The following is a 19,774-nucleotide window of genomic DNA, read 5'->3' on the forward strand; positions in this document are numbered from 1 at the left end:
TTTTCTTTTGCAGAAACTCTTAAAGTGCATTAACTTTAAAAATAACCCAAATTGCTTTTGATATCTGGTATTTCAGAATGAAACCCATTACACGGCGTCTGTGACCCTGTACAACAACATGGATCAGTACACCTCACCTGATGGAACAGTGAAGGTACCCACAATACGTCTGGAGGTTCCCATCATGTGTGCCTACACGAAGAGCATGCTCATCTCTGCTGACTTCGGCTCCATGGGGTATGCTTCACTTGCTGTCATTAGCACTCAGAGATTAGATACGCAGATGAAGAATGTTGTCAGCAAGTTGTTCTTAAAGCTATAATAGGTAACAGTAACACATCAAAACATCTATAAACCCTAGATTTATGTTACATATTATGTTGAGTTGTGTACTTTCATTATTATATTACTTGAATGTTGTCAACAATGTTTGAACGCAGAGAAATCCATAATTTTTTCAAGATAACAGTTCATTTCCTGCTTGCTGCTCCTAGCTAGCTGCTAGCTACTATAACTTCCTGGAAAACACAGGATACATCAGATACGTCAGAGAGCCGGGAAGGAAGTCAGCAAACATGACTAAACACAACATCAATAAAACTTAAATATTACCTCTTACATTACCATAATTTCTGCCTGAATCACATCAGACAGATTTTCATCAGCTATGGTGGTTGTTTAAAAGTGTAATAACATCTCCCATGATCCCATGCTACTTTACGATGTCATCAAACTGTGTTTTTTGTTTTTGTTCTAATGTGTGAGAGGCTTTGAGGCAGAGTTTATATACTGCACATTTAAAACAACATTATTTAAGAATTGTTTTTGTTTTTTTTGTGGTTTGGTGCCCAACAGTTTCTTAGTGCAGTTCACCTATACACAGCTGTTGTGAATATGGACACCTGCATTTTTTATGATTGCATTACTGAAAACTAGCAAGTTAATTACTTTGCTACAACACAGCCAAACATCAAACAAGACATAGTAAACCGGCTAATATTACTTACTAGTCTAACAGCAAGAACCCCAGATTGGTGTCTGCCTTGCAACCCCTCGCCAACGACTAAAAGCTGGTCCCACATTTACTATTACAGTGTCTTGTTCGGGCACTCTTGCTTTTTCTCTCCTTAGTTTCCTCCGTCGATTTCCACTTCCATCTTTTCACCTCGGCCATGATGCACAAGAGGCTGAGCCCAGTTCTGAATTTGTTGTCTGCTTGCCCAATTCCCAGTAGCCATTACAGTACTGCTTTCTATTCCCTACTGGGTCCCCATCACCCACGACCTGAATACCTGCTTCCATGTACTGGCAGGATAAACACCAACACTTGCCTGGTACAGTCCGGACAGAGTTAGCAGCTACACATAGGTGTAGAGTTGTAGTTTTTCTGTACTTTTACATGAAATTTCAACACCAGATATCAACACACATCCACTGTACAATATGCTTAAGTTTTGGGAATAGTTTGACATTTTGGGAAATGCGCTTTTGTTCTTTCGCTCTGTACATCTGTACATTAAATATATAACTGGAGCCAGCAGATGGAGAACTTAGGTTAGCATAAAGACTGGGAACAGGGGGAAACTGCTAGCCTGGTTGCCTATTAGCACCTGGTTGCCTGGCAACTCGACAGCCGAGAACAACTTTTCGTTTTTACACTTGGGTTTTTGTACAGATATAACAAACAAGTTAACGTGTTATTTTGTGAGCAGAATCATTCTGCAGTGTATTCCTGGTGTACTTCTGGCTGTATATCTATATTTTGCTCATCTCCAGGTATGACATGATCAAAGATGTCATCATGGGCTCGGGGTCGTTCCAGGTGACCGTGCGTCTGATGAACGGTACCATGCCTCTACCCCACAACTACAGCTTGTCCTCGCAGGAGGCTGTGGTGGTGGAAGTCAGCCTCAACACCTCCTCAGACCACATTAAAGTAGTTATTAACAAGTGCTGGGCCACCCCCACCCAAAACCCTCTGGACGCCTCCACCCACGTCTTCCTGGAGAACAGGTCTGCTTCTACCTGCATCACCATATCAGCTAGTTATTAACTTCTACATTCACTCTTTCTCTTGATTTTATTACAGTTATTACTAATTATTTAACCACTGTTATCAGTATTAATACCAGTACTTCAGAGTATCTCAATCTTAGCATTGGGAACTCACAGAGGTCACTCGCAAGATCATTTTCTAATGACAATAACAAAGTTATTTTTTGTGATAATGGAATAATTATCTTGAAAAAAATGTAAGTGATAACACTGTTACCCAGAAACAATTACAACAAATAATGACCCCAGATAAAAGGATTAAATAAAAGTATTGCTACCACTGCTGTTATCTGGTTCTATAGGTTTTATTTTTTCCATATAATCAATGTGAAACTCCCTCAATCAGTTGAAAAAAGGTTAAAAAACTGTTTACTAATTCAGCGATTCCCAAAGCGTGGGCTGTGGCCCACTGGTGAGCTGTGAAGGCCCTGCAGGTGGCCCTTGAGAGGTCCTGAAAAATAAATAAAATGTTTTTGAAGCAGGATCCACAGGTAGATCACAGGAGATTTTATTTGGGTCCCCAGATAAATAAAATACAATAGAGGAAATTCTGCAAATTTAAGATTTACTTCTGCAGTACACATTTTATGAAGCATTTCATTTCTTTAGGAAATTAAAACAATATGATGGCGTGTTAACTCGGCCTAAATTAGTTAATTTCTCATATATGAACCTTTAACATGTATATGTTATCAATAAAACGTCAAAATAATATAGGGTGATGTGAATTTGGCAGCAACATTTGTCAGGAATGTTTTTTATGCAATAATGAAATGTTACCAGACTATCTTTATAAGGCTTGTTGGGACTTGGGTCGCAATGGTTTGTCATTTCAAAAAGTTGGGAAACACTGAACTAAATTACTTAATCTTAATCACTTTCTATCTGAGAGTTCGATGAAAACATTAATACCACTCTCATGTCTGTCTGTGTAAATATGAAGGTTCCACCAGCAGCTGTTTAGCTTAGCTTAGTTACTGTGACCAGCCAAGACATGGTCCAGCACATAAACCACACTGTGCCATTTTTACACTTTGTTTTTGTATGAATTAAACAAATGAGATGTAACATATTGATTAATGAGATTTAGAGGTGCAGGTAGGTGGATTTTGTTGCTGGAAGCAGCTGCTTCTTGTCTTTATACTAAGCTGAGCTAAGCTAAGCTAAGCTAACCAGCTCCTGGTTGTAGTGCCATGTTTAACAAACATAAATGAGAGAGGCATCATCAACCTTTTGTCAAGAAAGTGAAGTAGTGTATTTCTTAAAATGTTTGTTGTCTTTTTCTTTAACCTCCAACAATAGACTTTTTCCCCCAGCAGCCATTTTGACATGAAATATTAAAGTAAACACAGGTGCTGCCAATGATTCTCATTAATATTCCATTTCACTCATGTCAGTCAGAGTCATGCTGCTGCTGTTGTGCATGTTGATTCACTGGAAAGGCTCTGCCTCACTAAATGGAATCAGACCTTAATTAATATCATTGATAACATCTTGGTTGCCATGAAAAGGGTTAAAAAAGGTCTTTCACAATCAGTCAGTTGAATTCATACCTTCCATACACACTGTCACTTATATTTCTCCCACATTCCCGATAATAACTGTATCATATTTGATGTATCAGTTTCTGAGAACTCTACATCATCACTGTGATCAATACGTTCCTGAGAAACCTGTTGTATCAATCTGAGACATGTCTTCTGCCCTCTGCTGGATTATCAGTGCACTGCAGGCAGCTGCCTGTGTCTGAGTGCAAAATCCATCATGGCTGCCTTCAGGTAGTGAGTTGCATGTTTTTGTCAGGGAAATCTTTGCTAATTTGGAAAAGTTTACGCTAAGAATAACATTTATATTGTTACTAATATTTCAATATTAATGTATTGAAACAACCTTTAATTATTTAATATTTTGTACCTTATTTTATAGTAAAATGTGTGTATCACATATGATACAGCAGATATATAAGAAAACTTATCTGTCTTATCCTCATTCATTATTCTGTAGGAACTTAACTCGCCAGTAATTGTCTTTTTAATTGATTGCCGTTCCTTGGTTATCATAATCTGTATGTGATGTCGACCAATTCAAAAGTCAAAAAATAAAATGGTTCTTGTTTGGAAAAATTAAATAAAAATAGAGCCAAACCAATTGAAACATGTCAAAGTTTTCAAAAGCAATGAATAATATATAGATCTTTGAAAGGTCTGGTGTATTAAATATGATACAAACGAAATATCATATATGTAAATTATATTTCATGTATTTTTTTTTATTTGTCAAAGCTTTGAAGGATCAGTTTTTTGTTGTTTTTTTTTTAAAACTGGCAATTATTTGATGTAACAGACTTTACAAGGTTATTCATTTCAAATGCAGTATCTAAAAAAATTGTGACAACAATGAATTGACAGTCAGTCAGTATAGTACAAATTAAATTTAAATTAAATTCACAGTCCCTCCAGGATTTTTTCAGGCTATCTTTGGGATTGTTGGAACTTAAAATACCTGCTTTCACAACAACTTGTCTCAAATATTGTGATGCATGTTGCAATGTTTGTCATATAGTCGCAGGAACAAGAGAGAATTGCAAAAAAATGTTGCCAGAATCCATTAAAAATCAAAGGTAACTTATTCCAGGTAGAATAAAACTGCACTCTGTTCCAATCCTTACCAAAAAAGCTCAGGGTTAAAAAATTCAAAATTCTAAAATGCTCACAAAATCTGCTTCAATTGTAAATGAAGAAGTGCACCTGAGGGGTTTTCCACAAAGAAGCAGAATATTTTTGGAGATAAAGCTCAGTCAAAACAGCAAGCAGGAAATCACAAAATATACAAATCCACAGAGCATCGAAAAATGACAAACCTTGTGTTCTTTTCAGAGTTTGAACTCACAGGAAGCTCTGATGACTGGTCACATTTGTGAAAAAGTTGCAGTGATTGAAAAAAAATGCAAGGTTGTGCAGAATTCATGGGGATCGGTTGAATTTGCGTAAATTGTGGCGATCGCAATGTTGCAACTTCCCAGAGAGACTGAAACAAGTGTCACTTTATTATAACATGAACTCAGTCACAGCAGCTTAGCAATCAAATAAAAATCCTGAAACAGACGACTGAATAATGTTTGTGATTGTCTTTTAATAGTTTGTCTAGACACAGATAACGGCTTCGGATCATCAGATGCAGACACAGACTAAAAAAAGGAACTTGCAGTCTCAGTTTCTCACTTCACTGTCTGTGTCTCTACAGCTGTCCCCTGAACAGATACACCAAAGTGTTGATGAACGGGAACTCCAGCACGTCTCGTGTGTCTGTGCAGATATTCTCCTTCGTCAACCTGAATGTGATCTACCTGCACTGCCAGGTCCAGATCTGTGCAGAGATCGGATCAGACACCTGTGTGCCTGTGAGTACATCCCCAAAAAAAACTGGATACGGTCTTGCAGCAAGTGGTGATTAGAATCTTCTCCTTTGTCATGTTTGTGTGTGTTTTCTTGCAGGACTGTCTGCAGAGAACATCTCGGTCTGCTAGCACACTTGGAAGAGCGTTTGGTTCTGCAGGGCCTTTGCAGAAATCAGATGAAGGTGGGTACAGAATAATAATATGTGTGCTTTTGTTAGAAAAGAAGTTCATCTGCATGACTCCGCTGTGCTTAAATTTGAGTCAAAAATGGGAGTTAATTCCAGCTGAAATGACAATGACACTTGAACCTCTCCTCTGCCACTGATGAGCGGGCCAGTTTTAAAAGTAGAATCCATTATAAACTTGAGCGTCTCTTCAGTTTAAAATCTGAACAGGCCATCTAGATGCTGAATTATGGCAGCAGTGCCTCCGTCTGTGGTGGAGAGGCAGCTTTAAGTAGCTTGATGGAAACACACATTTCAAAAGCCCTGAACTTGATCAAATATATTTGAGGTATCTTCATTTGCAGTGAATTATTTAGTCTCATGATTGTCTCATGAGTGGAACTGAAAAATGTAGCTTTTTGTAAGTGTGCAGAACAAAAGAGCCAGTAATGATAAAAATTACATTATTTTAAGTCATCTCTTCTCCATTTTGTTGTTAAAGTATTGATTTTTCAACACCATTTTTTTAGATGAATGTATATGTACTAATTTTTCCAAAAACGTGTTCTTTCAAAAACATTTTAACTCAGGCTCACAGGTTTCTTTACAAGGGTTTATTGTGTTTCTAAGCATTATATATCCAAACAGGAAATATGTGTAAAAAATGATTAAAAAAATATAATAATAATGTGAATAATGTGTCATTAATAATAAAATGATTTTCAAAATATATACAAATTTTTTAAATAATTTGAAACAAAAATAACACTGAAAATAACCAACACAAATAAAACAAACATTAAACCAAAACCAAATATGGTTTATATGTAAGTTCACTCTACCTAGACATGCATATTATTCAGTCCAGTTTCCATATGAAAATAATCATAGTTATCAAAAAAAAAAAAAAAAAAAAAAAAGCTGTTTATTGTCTCACTACCTCAGGGTATCACCTGCAGTCCACTTTCCTCAGTACCTTCATATATACATGTATGTATTTGTGTATGTATGTGTATTTTCTCTCTTGATTACTTCTCATGGGCTGAGTAGCAACAAGGATTCTTTTTTAAACCTGATTAAATCATGTTGCAAAATATGTTGCACCAAGGGGTGGAAGGAACTAATTATAAATACTCAAATCAATTAAGTATTTTTTGGAGGGTATTTGTACTTTCATGAGTAGATTTTCAAGTCTGTACTTTAACTATTCTGACATTGTTTTGTTTGGTGGAGCTGTTTCTTGTAGGAAGGAAGGAAGGTCAGGAAAATTAAATTTGGTCTTTAAATGAGAAAAAATGATGGAAAGAACATGCTTTGTATATTATAAATTATTAATGATTGATTGATTATTTGCATTTTCAACTACTGGTTCAGGAAAACACACAAAATTTGCAACCCTAGTTTGAAGAGGTGACTGTGACATCCACCGTTCAAAGTAACTGATACTCTGAGTAGTTTTTGAGACTAATACTTTGTACTTTTACTGAATTATTTTTCTAACACCACTGCTTTTACTTGTAATTGAGTAATTATTTTAGCAATGTAACAGTACTTTTTCAGTACTCTTTCCACCACTGGTTGCACCAAACCTTTAAACCAGCTTAAATATTTAGATTTAAACTTCAGTTTAGTAACTGATCAGTTTAAAATGTGTTCCAGTATTAACCTTAAACTTACACTTGAGGAGGTTTAATCTTATCCCTTTTTGGGATGAATTGAGCAAAACAGTCAAGATCCTTGAAGAAAGAAAAAACGGAGAAACTCAGCCTGACTGAGTTTTATGATGTGTCTCTTCGGTAATGAATAATTCACCCAACAAGTTTGTCTCAGAGGGACTTTTTGTTCATTTTTTAGTGAGCTAGCAAAGAATGCAGCATTTAATTAAGGAATGCAGAACAGCTAAAACGGATTTCCTCCCTCTTTTATACTTACTAGCACTCAAATTATTAAATTAATTTTAAAAAATGCATATATTATATTATATTATTACTTTTTATTTATTTGTTTATTTATTTGGTTTTGGTAAGTAAGCAACTCCACAGTCATTAAGCTCTGTTTTATTCTAGTTTAAATAAACTTGGATTTACTAAACTGAGATTAGTTTTTAATTGTGCTCTGTGTAAACTCTAATTAGAACTAATTAGACATTAGACTAGATTATATTAATCTTTGCTACTGAAATGTTAAGCATAGGTTTGTGCGTGAGGTCATTTTTGCTGCTGATGGTAATATTTGTATTTGTGAAAACATCTGGGTTTTATCCCAAGAACTGCTCTCAGAGTGTCTCTTACCAGTTCAACATTGTTCACAGTCATATGTGTTCTGATTTTTCATTCTTTACTCTGTCAATATTCCCGCAGAGATACCAGAGGATGAACTTGTCACTCTTCATATAGTTGGACTTGCCTGTCTTGGAGTCGGTCTGTCACTCTTCTTCATTATTGGCTTCGTCTGCCTCTTCTACTACCAGAGGAACCGTATCGGACACTACAACTTCAGCGTCAAACCCAAGCAGGAGAACTTCACCTACCTTGTCTTTAACACCTAGAGGTGCAGCAGCAGCAGCAGCAGCAGCAGCGCCCACAACCACAGTCACAGAATTGGAATAGATCAAAATTCCTGCAGCATCTGATACATTTGATAGGCCATTACAGCACAGCTGCCACTGAGTGGCGCTGCTGTATCATTCACATATTAGTGCTGCTCAAATCAAACATTTTTGCACTTTACACAATGAATGAAGCACAGATTATATTTCTATTTCACCTGCCTCCTTAACATATATTTAAGATTTTAAAATAATAGAGTAGTTGATTGTCAAATATAAAGTCTATATGAATATTTCACTATTTCACATGAAAGATTTAAGTTTTGTTAAGTTAAAATGTTAAAGTTAAATCTTGCTGTTTTGAAAATTTTAAGCAACATTTTGTCAGAAATGCTCACAGATGCATGAGACATAATAATACAGAGGGGAAACATCAAACTAAATTCACAATATTGAAAATATCCACTGAGTCAGAGATGGACACAAATACATCAAAAAGTATCTTGTTACAAATGAAAAATACTAAATGCATCAAAATAAAATACTGATATGGAAAATTTATTTAAAGGGATAGTTCAGCCAAAAAAGAGAATTCAGTCATTGTCTACTCAACCTCATGCTGATTGAGGGTTGAGTTTCTTTTGTTAGTCTGCAAAACACTGCTGGAGTTTCACAGGAAAACAGTGTTACAGAATCTCCCAAACAATGGAAGTGAATGGTGACCAATATTAATACATAAAAAACAACAGAAAAAAAACCTGCAACAAGAAGTGCCTCCATACTGCTTGTCTGGTGTAATCCGAGTCTCCTAACGCCCAAACAAGTTGACAAAAAAAATGTTATTTACACCATGTTTTTAGCCTGAATCCCCACTGTAGATCCTTAACTTGGAGCTTCAAATGCACACTGTCTAAACTGTGTGTATGTGTTGTGATGATGTGCACACGGTATGTTGGGATTTCAGGAGATTTGGATTACACCAGACGAGCAGCATTGAGTTTTTTTTTTTGTTTTTTTTTTCAGTTGTTTTTTTTTACATTTGAAAACTGGTCACCATTCACTTCCATTGTTTGGGAGATTCTGCAGCACTGTTTTCCTGTGAAACTCCAGCAGTGTTTTGTGGACTAACAAAATAAACTCGACCCTCAATCGGCATGTGGGATAGTAGATAAGGACTGAATTTTCATTTTTGGGTGAACTTGCCCTTTACATTAAAATTCAAGTAATTTGTAATTTGAAAATACAAAAACATATTCTATATAAACTGATATGATCATATTTCAGGCCTCAGTATGGGTCTGACATGGAACAGATGAGCTCATTTCTGACATCAGGTTACCGTGGAGTTGGGAGGCCACAAATTCAGGGCTGCATGCTGGGTGGGTTCTAGCTATTAAGTATATTTGCTGGTTCTAGAGCACACATGTTTGCTAAATGCTCTTTTCATTTTGGTGTCATGCAGGATGTTTGCTTTAGCATGCAATATCTGATCATATTTTGATGACATATCTATATCGTCAGGGACATTTGCTCCAAACACCAAATCAGCTTCTTTCCTCAAGCGACTGGTCTCGAGGAACACAAATGAAATACTGTACTTCACAGTGAGCGTGATGCTGGACCCAACAGGATGTGTCATATGAAACTATTTCTTTTAACTTAAAAAAAGTAAATGTTTGGGCTGCCTTAAAATTTTAAGTTGACTGAATCAGATGAAATTGAAAAGACAAGTTGCAGTAATTATGTAATTATTCAAAACAAACTTCTGGTCAAACAAACTTGATATTTATTCAGCTGTACTTGAGAAAACTTGTTCAATAAGATTAAGAATTTAAGTTGAACCAACAACTCTTCAGTCACACTGACAAACTTCACAAACAAATTTGATCTCTTCTTAGATTCTCTAAGGTTGAAAAGTCAATTTTTCATTTCATAAAAATAGTTTTAACTCAAACAGTGCATGCTGGGAAGTCTGCTCATATGCTGATCATGTTTCTTTAGAAACTTAATTTAATGAGTTGGTTGAACGCTGCTCAGTACATTCATTCAACTCATCATTTCAAGTCAAAAGACTACAAGTTAGAAGAACCCATAATTATAAGTCCTGAAATGTTGACATTTACTTAAAATTTTAAGTTTGTTTAACTTGAATAAACAAAACTATTATATTTACGTTAATGAGAAAAGATGAACTGATTCCACTAAATTCCTGTATGATTTTTTTTACAGTGTGCTTTTAGCCAAAGACTGTGATTAGGCTAACTGTTGTACAGTTTTTTTTTCTACAATTTAAATCAAGGGATAAATATGTGTCTAAGAATACAATTATAAATTAAATAATCTATTTTAAGTATTATAATTTATTTATTTACAAGCTCTTAAAGTATTTTGTTACAAATTCCATCTTATTTTTTTCTTCCCAGCAGACTATAAATGATAAAATGCTCAAAACTAATTAAAAACATATTTTAAATATGTTTAGTTGATCTCTACTCTGAGTATGGAAAAAATCACCACATGGTTCACATAAGCATTAACACTAAACTAGCTTGTAGTCAACTCTGACATGCTGGTCAAGCACAGGTATCACTTTATTTTATTTTAGCTGCTATTTTTCTACAATTACCCTTTTTGTATTTGCATTTTTTTGTATTTGTATTTATTGTGCATCTGGAATATTAACTCTGTTCTCACTTGTACAAAGTGTGTGTGTTGTAAGTGGTGTGACAATAAACCTGTCCTGTATGAATGCAGACACTTGGGGGTGCTGCTGACACGCTTCTTCAGTCTATAAAAACAAGGCAAGATGGCTTCCTGCTTGCATCAAGACAACATGTTTACACTGTTTACAGAGGACAACAAAATCTGTGAGATGATGCAAGAAAAAGTTGCCATTATGAGCAACATTTTTCATATTTTATGGATGGGATAGTGGTTGGGGGATGTCATAATCCTCCTTTAATCAGATCGAGGGTTAATAAAAAGATTTCGAGTGAGCTTTTCTCAGTCGAGTAGAGCTGAAGAGGAGAACCCTTTCCCCCCACACTTCCCATAATCCCACATTGTTGACTACAGGGTCATAAATGTGGCTCCTGGATTGACAGCGAGGGGCTGAATACTAAACAGAAGAGGCTTTCTCTTTGAGAGGAGAAGGAGGTCCCCCGGGGGAGTTGCAGTGAAGGAGGGCTTACTACCATCTGGAGGGCTGCAAACGCCCCGCCTCCTAATTAACCCATTCAGGCTCACCGTCTGAGACCTGGCAACCCGTCTCTATGGCAACAGTCCAGTGCCGGGATGGAGGGAAGGGGATGATGGATGGAGAGCAACAGTGATCAAAGGGGAGAGAAAGAGCGGAGAATAATTTCAGTTTAAAAGCATGAAATTGGATGAAATGTGCCTTTGTTATTGATTTTAAATACAAGATTTAGTGATGGAAATTTCTGGGCTTCAATTTCAGATTTTCTGTACCTCTTTTAATGAGTGTTTTGGAGCTGTTAATCTACTTTGGATGGCCTTGGCTTGCTGTTGGATAATAAAAACACCAGTCTCCAGGTGTTTCATAATTTATACCCTTCACAACTGGTAACAATCCTCATTTTTAAATACACAAAACACTAACAAGTGTCCAGGGAGTGATTTCTGAATTCCCAAGTAAGGCGTTTGGGAAATGAGCTTTTCCACTCTGTACGTCTGTATACCGGAAAACAGCGGAGCCACATCCCTCGTAATGGCTGCAACGTGATCTGCGCCTCCACACTCGTCTTCCTCACATCCGTCTCTCTCTGTTCTTCCAGGTCAGGGCAGCTCAGAGGCACAGCCATTCATCATGCTTTATGTTCTCCTGTGTGTGTGTGTGTGTGTGTGTGTGCAGGATATATAGGGATCTCCAAAGGTTTTCACTCACTCACTCAGGTCATTACTAATTAAACATCCTGATTGTGTTTTTATAGAGCAGCTCAGGACCTTCCTCCAAGACGGTGTAATGGATTGTAATCCTCAGATGTGAGCAGTGTAATTGCCCTGTCTGGGGAACTGTTATAAAATCTCAGTCACTTGCTATAGCGGCTTTTGCTTGTCAATCACTTTAATTAAAGGGATCATTTATTTGAAATGGGGTAGTATGAGGTACTTAATGTATAATGAGTGTATTAGCTACAGTAGATGGTGGTGAGCATGCCTGAAGTTGAACTGAGTCAGCAGCAAAATTGTATTGTAATTGTATTTTTAGCCCCCTAAAAAAGGTCCACCTAATAAAATTGATATCACTTTAAGTGTATGTTTTATCTAGAATATTTTCACCACTTTACTTTGCCATCAGACAGACTTTACCAACAGTAAACTGCTTTTATATGAGCCAAATTTTAATCTCTCAAAACCAACCAAACTCAATAGGCAAAATCAGCAGTTTTACCTCCCAGGACAAGATAGCTGTTTGTTTACCGCTGCCTTGACCTCTAAGTTTGTTTGTGTTACCATGTGACTTCTGTCAAGCCAAACTATCTTTTAAAAACACCAAGGTCATACAATTGCATTAACTGACAGATTGAGGCAGCAGTAGACCAGCAACTCCAGTGTTCTGCAACCTAAAATGATGGATTTTGCCTATGGGGTTTGGTGAGTTTGGGGGAGACTGATATTTGGCTTGTCTCTCAGCGAATTTCCCACCAGAAAAGTTGTCTGATGGTAAAGTAAAGCAGCTAAAAGGTTCTAAATATAGTGTACACTTAAACTCATATTGATTATCTTTCAGGTGGACCTTTTAAAAACACCCTTTGTTGTTGACCACGTCCACAGGAGAAGGCTACATTGCTCAGATTCCATGTTGGATGTGTAAGATAAAACTAATTACAACTGATAATAATATGTACTACTTACATATTAATACATCAGCATTAACAATCTAATATTATATATATTTTAACAATCATTGGGTCATTGGTCATTTATCTGTATAGACTACATTTACTCCTAATACTTAAAGTTTATTTTGTTGATAATACTTGCATACTTTTTCAGCGCAGTACTTTTACTTGTATTTTTACATTGTCATAGAGACGTTTTTGTCAACACTGACATGAACTAGTAGGATAAATACAGGTGCTACCAGTGACACTAATTAAGGTTCTCCTCCACACAGTTTAATCATAGTCAAGGTGGCAGCTGGACATTAAGGCCGCTCTCCCCACATCCTAAAACTTAAGTGAAGAGGACTTAATTACTTTGAAATATATACTGTGTATTTATCAAATGAGCAGTGTGTAGTTGGTGAATGACATATATAGTATGCAATAACCATTAGCAAACTATAGCAGACATTGTGTCTAGAAGAGAACTCCAGATCTGCATGGTCTCACGAGAGTGAAGATTTTGACTGAAACAATGAAAGATCTTGCGAGAGTGTCACAAATTTAGGTTTCCCTTCTAGACACAAACAGCAGACACTGAGAGTGATGGATACGGCGTGCCACCACAGCAATAGCACTGCTGCAAGATGGCGGAACACACAAAGTGGTCGCTGGATTCGTCTATATGTACACGCGCAGTCCGATCCTCTTAATACAAGACACAGCAGCTTGGTGAGCATGATATACACACCGTCAACATCTGGGTGCCAGCAGCAGACCCACATCTGCAAATTAACACAGCGGAGTGAGATGTGCTGATACTTGGAGGTGTCAAGTGCTTCAGCTGCTAGAATGGAGACATAAAATCCAATGAAGTCACTGTAATAAATGTGTTTTAAGAGGAGAAGGTGAGAGTTAAAGAAACTGGACCTGGTCAGGCTGACAACATAAAACAACAACAATCAGAGGAAGATGATAAACTCTGGACAACATGAGACAGAGGAACTCAGGTGATCTTCAAACAGGTGAGCTGTGCTGGAGAAAGTATTCACATCCTTTACTTTAGTAAAAGCACTGATACACACTATGAAAATACTCCACTACAAGTGAAGGTCCTGCATTCAAAACCTAGTAAAAGTATGTGAGTAATATCAGCTGTTCTTATTATGAAAAGTAACCACTGCAGTAAAATGTTCCCTGTCAGTAAGTAGTAACTGTACCTGTCAGGCAAACGTAGTGGAGCAAAACGTTGAGCTGAACTATAAAGTAAAGTTTCAAGTACAGTACTTGAGTAAATGTACTTCGCCCACTGGAGATGATAGAAGCTGAATGTGTAGTTTTGGTCTTTTACAAACTTTTAAATAGTTGCTGTTTTATGCAGAAAAGTGGACAACACATCTTAAAGTAGATACTTTATATAAACCTGTCAAAGACATTTAACCACAGAGTCACTGAGATATTTACATCTCTCAGGGAGAATTTATGTACAAAAATTAATTTTAAGCCACAGGATGGCAATTTTTATAATTGAAATAATACCATATTTGTATTAGTTATTCTTAAACTTTGTTATTTTCTCATAGGTTTTAGGTTTCTCACAGGTGTATACAAAATCTTCTTCCATTGTCTCAAGGTTTCTGCCATCAGATATCTTTTATACTTGTTGAGTTACTTTTTGCTAAGTGTAGTCTTTCAGCAGAAAATGTAAAATAAAATATAATTATTATAAAGCATTTGCACTAATTGAAGTACCTTCACTTACGTTAACTTAGCAAGCTCCATTTTACTTTTCACTTTTCTTGTTCATTTTCTTTACAGTGTTTTTGATAAGCACCTCAGTGTCTTAGATAAACATTAGCACCATTAGCTCCCTCTTAATCATCTGCCATTGATCTTTTCACAGGTAACACTGTGAATTAAGGACCAAATGAGAGTCGGTGGTTGTTGAAGTAGTGGAAAGAGGAGGAAAGATGTTTTTGGTGTGTTTTATTGTGTTTCTGTACAGTTTTAATGAAAATGAGGATGCTAGCTAACTAGCTAACATTGCTTACAGTTATCTGAGACAGTGGTTCCAAACCTTTTGTCCTTGGAGGACCCCCCTACTCGTTCCTAAAAAGAGATGAACCCCCTGTTCACACATAGATACGCCATGTTTCATTCCCAAGCTTTATTGTCAAAAATTAACTTAAATTATTCTTAGAACCTTCACCTTTGATAAATGTCCTTTTTCCATTGACAGTTTCTCTTAACATTTTTTCTTCTAACAACAGTGTGTGTTTTTACACTCATCTTTTTAAACGCATCATTTCAAATAGTTTTGTATACAGACTTGAATAAACTGTTAACGTGCAGGTCTAAATTTGATGACTTCAGAACACACAAGGCCATGGGGACCCCTGTGATTTCTGGTGCCCCCCAACAGAATTTGGACCACAGGTTGGGAACCAATGATCTAAGACACTAAGGTGATCAAATTGCTTAAGAACACTATATACAGAACAAACAGTAAATACTATAAAGAATATGTACCAAGCTAGCTGTCAAAAGTTATGTACAAGTTATGTAGATTTTTGTATGCTCCTATGACTGGTTTGGCATTTTAATTTCATTGTACATGTTACAATGACAATAAAGATATTCTATTCTATTCTATTCTATTCTATTCTATTCTAACTCAAGTTTGTAGGTGAAGTTAACATCACTACAGGAAGTAAACAGATATGCAGCTTGTAATGTGGATATACATCACACTCCATTGTGCAAGTAGAGAACTGTGCATGTTGGCTCAGTGGGGAAGCTCAGCTACACTAAATGGAAAGGGACCTTAGCTAGTATCATTGGTAGGACCTGCGTTTACCCTTCATATCAGTGTGGCTGCTGTGAAAAAGGTCTACCCCTTCTTTTACTCAAGTATTGAATATGAATACTTTCTCCACCACTGATGTATTTACTGTTGATGCAGGTCAAATCTGAAGTTCTCTATCTGAAGATTCATTTCAGGGACGAATGATTTCATCAGTAGTGTCTCAGCAAAGATAACTGTGACAGACTTGTAATACAAAGCTTCAGAAACAGATCTTTCATTGGTGTTTCTCTTACTACCAACAGATCAGCGGTGTAACACAACAGAATGATTGTCGAGCCACCTTCTTCACACACAGTCCTCTTTGGATTTTGAATAATTTGTGAGTGTTTGATCAACATGGCTGACTCGCTGATGAAGACGGACTTAGTGAGTGTTACTTCTGCACCAATCCAGGTTGTGATGAGACACCACATCTGAGGCAGCGAGCTCGTGTGCACATTGTCTACATGCATGTGAGGGGGTGTGATAATCATACAGTCTATTGTCATGTACAGTTTGCTATGAAGCTAACAGCAATAATTCAGGGAAGTCAGTCTAATGAAGAGCAATATGAACTGTGACAGGGAAACTGCTCCTCTCCTCCAAAACCACAAACTAGTTTCCTCGTCTTGTTTCCTGAGCTGTTTTTATAATCTCTCTATCCCTTACGCACTGGACTGGAAACCATAAATGAAATATGAGTACCTGCCTAATAGAGGCACCCAAAAAGGCTCGCCAAAAATCACTTCCAAAAAGCCTGTTTGTGCTTTTTAAGGAAAGTAGGTAATCCATGGCTCTTTACTGGTTGTTGCTGATTTGGACATCTGACAGTGTCTGCACACTAACAGGTCCTGTCCTAGTTTTTGTACACATGGTTGAACAACTGTTTCTGACAGTGGACCAGCTCTGTGTTTCCAGGCTTGTTGTTTGTTGGATTAAACCTGAACCTCAATATATTTTGTGGTACTGAGCGAAATGTGTCTGTAAGAAAAATGGTCAAATACTGAAAGCTGGCATTGGATGTCTACTCAGATTCATAATCTTTATCAGGTAGTTCCTGATTTAAATCAAAATATTGACATTTTTCTGACCATTTGATTGAGGCTACTTTCTTGTACAGCTGCTTATAGACGCAGCAGCCATTTTGACATGAAATAGTAGTTAAACACTAGATACTAGATAAAGCTCTGTTCCATTCAGGTCAAACAGAATCAGGGTGCTGCTTGTGTGCATGTTAGCTCACTAAAAAGGCTCTGCTACCCTAAATGCATACACTGTAAAAACAAAAAAGTTGAGAAAACCCCAAATTTCAAGGCAACAGACTCCAAAACTTTTTTAGTTTTGAGCTCAACTCACATTCTTAAGTTTTGAAAAGTTTTTACCAACTATTGATGTTCTGTTGAGATAATTTACTTTTCTTCTTTAGATAAATGTTTTTAACAATTTTTCAAAGCTCAAAATGTTGTATTTAAAAAAATATTGAGTAAATAAATTGAAGTGAAAGTAAATGTTAAAATTTCAATATTTACAATTGAAAAAAGATAAATCAGGTTCACAGCTCACTGTGACCATTTTTAATGTTTTTTTTTTAAGTTTGTAAAACTCAAAGATTTTAAGTTTGTCAAGTAAATTAACACAACTAAATATTGTAGGTCAGCAAAACTTTTTACGGTTTATTTCAAAACTAAGAGTTTGGGTTGGGCTCAAAACTCAAAAATCTATTTTAGTGTGTTGACTTGAAAATTTAAGTTGTCTCAACTATTCTTTTTACAGTGTAGTATAGAAAATGGGCCGTGTAGCTATAATATGTAATGTATGTAATATTCATAATATGCATTTCCACATTAAAATGTCTAAAAATGCTGGACCTTTGTTATATATTTTGTTGAGTTGTGTACTTACATTACCCCAAATGTTTCCAGCAATGTTTAAACAATAACAGTGTTTTCTGCTAGTTGGTACAATTCACAGGAAAACACAGGATTGGTCAGATACATCAGAGAGTGAGGAAGGAAGTTAGCAAACGTAATGAAGCATAATGTGAATTAAATGTTAATTTTACCACATCTCTGTGTGATTTCTGTCTGAATCATGTCAGATAGATTTCCATCTGTGGTGGTGGTTGTTTAGCAGTGAAGACAACAACTCCCAAGATCCCACAGCATCATCAGACTACATCTTTGTTATTTGATTAAAGTCAGAGACTTTAGTGGCAAAATTTACATATTGTGTGTTAAATTAATATCACTGGTAAAACCTGTTTTCCCTACTGTTTCATGTCAATATGGCTGCTGTGAAAAAGGTTTTTACAGTATAGATGATATTTAAAGATCCCCACCAGACATGTTTGAAGTGAGTGAGTGCTCCACTGATTTATCGTTGCATTCAGACTCATGATGGACAATAGGTGCAACATCTACTGCACGTCTGTCTGTCCTTGGAGGGGGATCTGTCCTCTGTGGCGCTCCCTGAGGTTTCTTCCATTATTTTCTTTGTTGAGGTTTTTCGGGGCAGTTTTTCCTCCATCGTTCAAGGGCTGACAGGACAGAGGCTGTCACACACTGTTCTGACTGTAAAGCCTCCTGAGGCAAAGTGTGATTTGTGATATTGGGCTAAATAAATAAAAAAGGATCAAAATGGATGCAGCAGAACTGTCAATATTGTGTCTTATATTCTACACATTCTTCTTCCTCGTCAGAACCTGGGGCCTCATTTATGAAAATGTTCACAGACTGTACTTTATGTTCTACAGTCTGTGAGTTCACCTTATATAATGCAGCACAGATGAGGGTTTAGTCAGGAGGAGCCAAGAGAGAAAAGCAAACTTTTAGAAGATGAGATCACAGTGATGATAGGGGAGATGGAAGCCAGATAAGACATTATTCAATGGTTTGAAAGTCAAACAGATAACTTGGGAATGTTTCACAATGAATTGCTCACAGCTTTAGCTGATAATCATATCGTTCATAAAGTTAATGCAAAGTTCATCACAGGGTTGGGCGAATATGCGTCCCAAACTTCAACATCCTGACAAAGTCAGCAGGAAAATCATTTCTCTCACATCTATACTTCGCTTGGAGATCATATCATTCTATTTTATTTTATAAATGAGGCCCCATGCTGCCTACATTACCTATAATGCAACTCAGTTACCAAGTTCTGTGATTGATTCAGGTGTGTTATGTTTGTTGCAGCTAGCGTAGCCTCGAGCAGAGATGAGCAGTGGACTACAGACTGAACTCTGGTTGGTTCTTTTCAATCTAACTCCACAGACCCAATTTTTTTCATTTTCAAACTTGTAGTCTTCAGACCCAACTGATATTTTGAGGCAATTTCTCAGACTTCACACAACTCCCTTTGGAGCCACAAAAGTCTTTGTAGGCTACAACTTTTTTCACATACGCAGTAGTACTCCTCTACACTTGGGAACAGACTTTGATGTGTAAAAATCAGTGGAGTTTCCCTTTAAGACATATAAAAATACTTTGCTTTGACTTATAATTTATGGGTTTTCTACAAAAACTTCAATAACCTTGTAAAACATTCTTGAAATTCCATCTATGGGTGTCCCTGCAGCTCAGTTGTACTGAGACTGTCAGTCCTCTGCAGAAACCGTGGGTTTGATTCCAGCCTGCAGCTCTTTGCTGTCTCTCTCTAGCTGTCGTCTTCTGATACAGGCGAAAAGGCCTTGTCTCCTCATGTAACCTACATACTGGACAATGATTGTCTCATGAGGTATGATGTCACAATATCCTTCATGTGTGTCCAGGTGTTAAACTCAGATTTAAAGGTGCATTACACGCCTCACAAGATGTCAGCAAATAACTATTTGCTGAGTGAAGATGTAGTGGAGTGATGGCGTCCTGAGCAGAGAATGATGTCACACTTCCTCTGTGTGTGTTGGTATCTCAGCTTCTCTGT

The 19,774-nt window shown here is 36.7% G+C and overlaps 1 protein-coding gene across 1 annotated transcript in view; it reads left to right on the forward strand.

The window, feature by feature from the left end:
- umodl1 (uromodulin-like 1) overlaps positions 1 to 8,176 on the forward strand; it is a 28,582-nt gene extending 20,406 nt beyond the window's left edge. Inside the window, exons 15-19 of the mRNA XM_084730276.1 lie at positions 77 to 237; positions 1,777 to 2,013; positions 5,299 to 5,455; positions 5,550 to 5,634; positions 7,977 to 8,176. Coding sequence (XP_084586402.1) covers positions 77 to 237; positions 1,777 to 2,013; positions 5,299 to 5,455; positions 5,550 to 5,634; positions 7,977 to 8,164 — 828 coding nt within the window. The 3' untranslated portion in view covers positions 8,165 to 8,176. The remainder of the gene's footprint in view (positions 1 to 76; positions 238 to 1,776; positions 2,014 to 5,298; positions 5,456 to 5,549; positions 5,635 to 7,976) is intronic.
- Positions 8,177 to 19,774: the final 11,598 nt, after the last annotated feature.

This window comes from Lutjanus erythropterus, chromosome 11 (assembly GCF_056507025.1).
Source record: "Lutjanus erythropterus isolate fLutEry1 chromosome 11, fLutEry1.hap2, whole genome shotgun sequence".
Lineage (NCBI taxonomy): Eukaryota > Metazoa > Chordata > Actinopteri > Lutjaniformes > Lutjanidae > Lutjanus > Lutjanus erythropterus.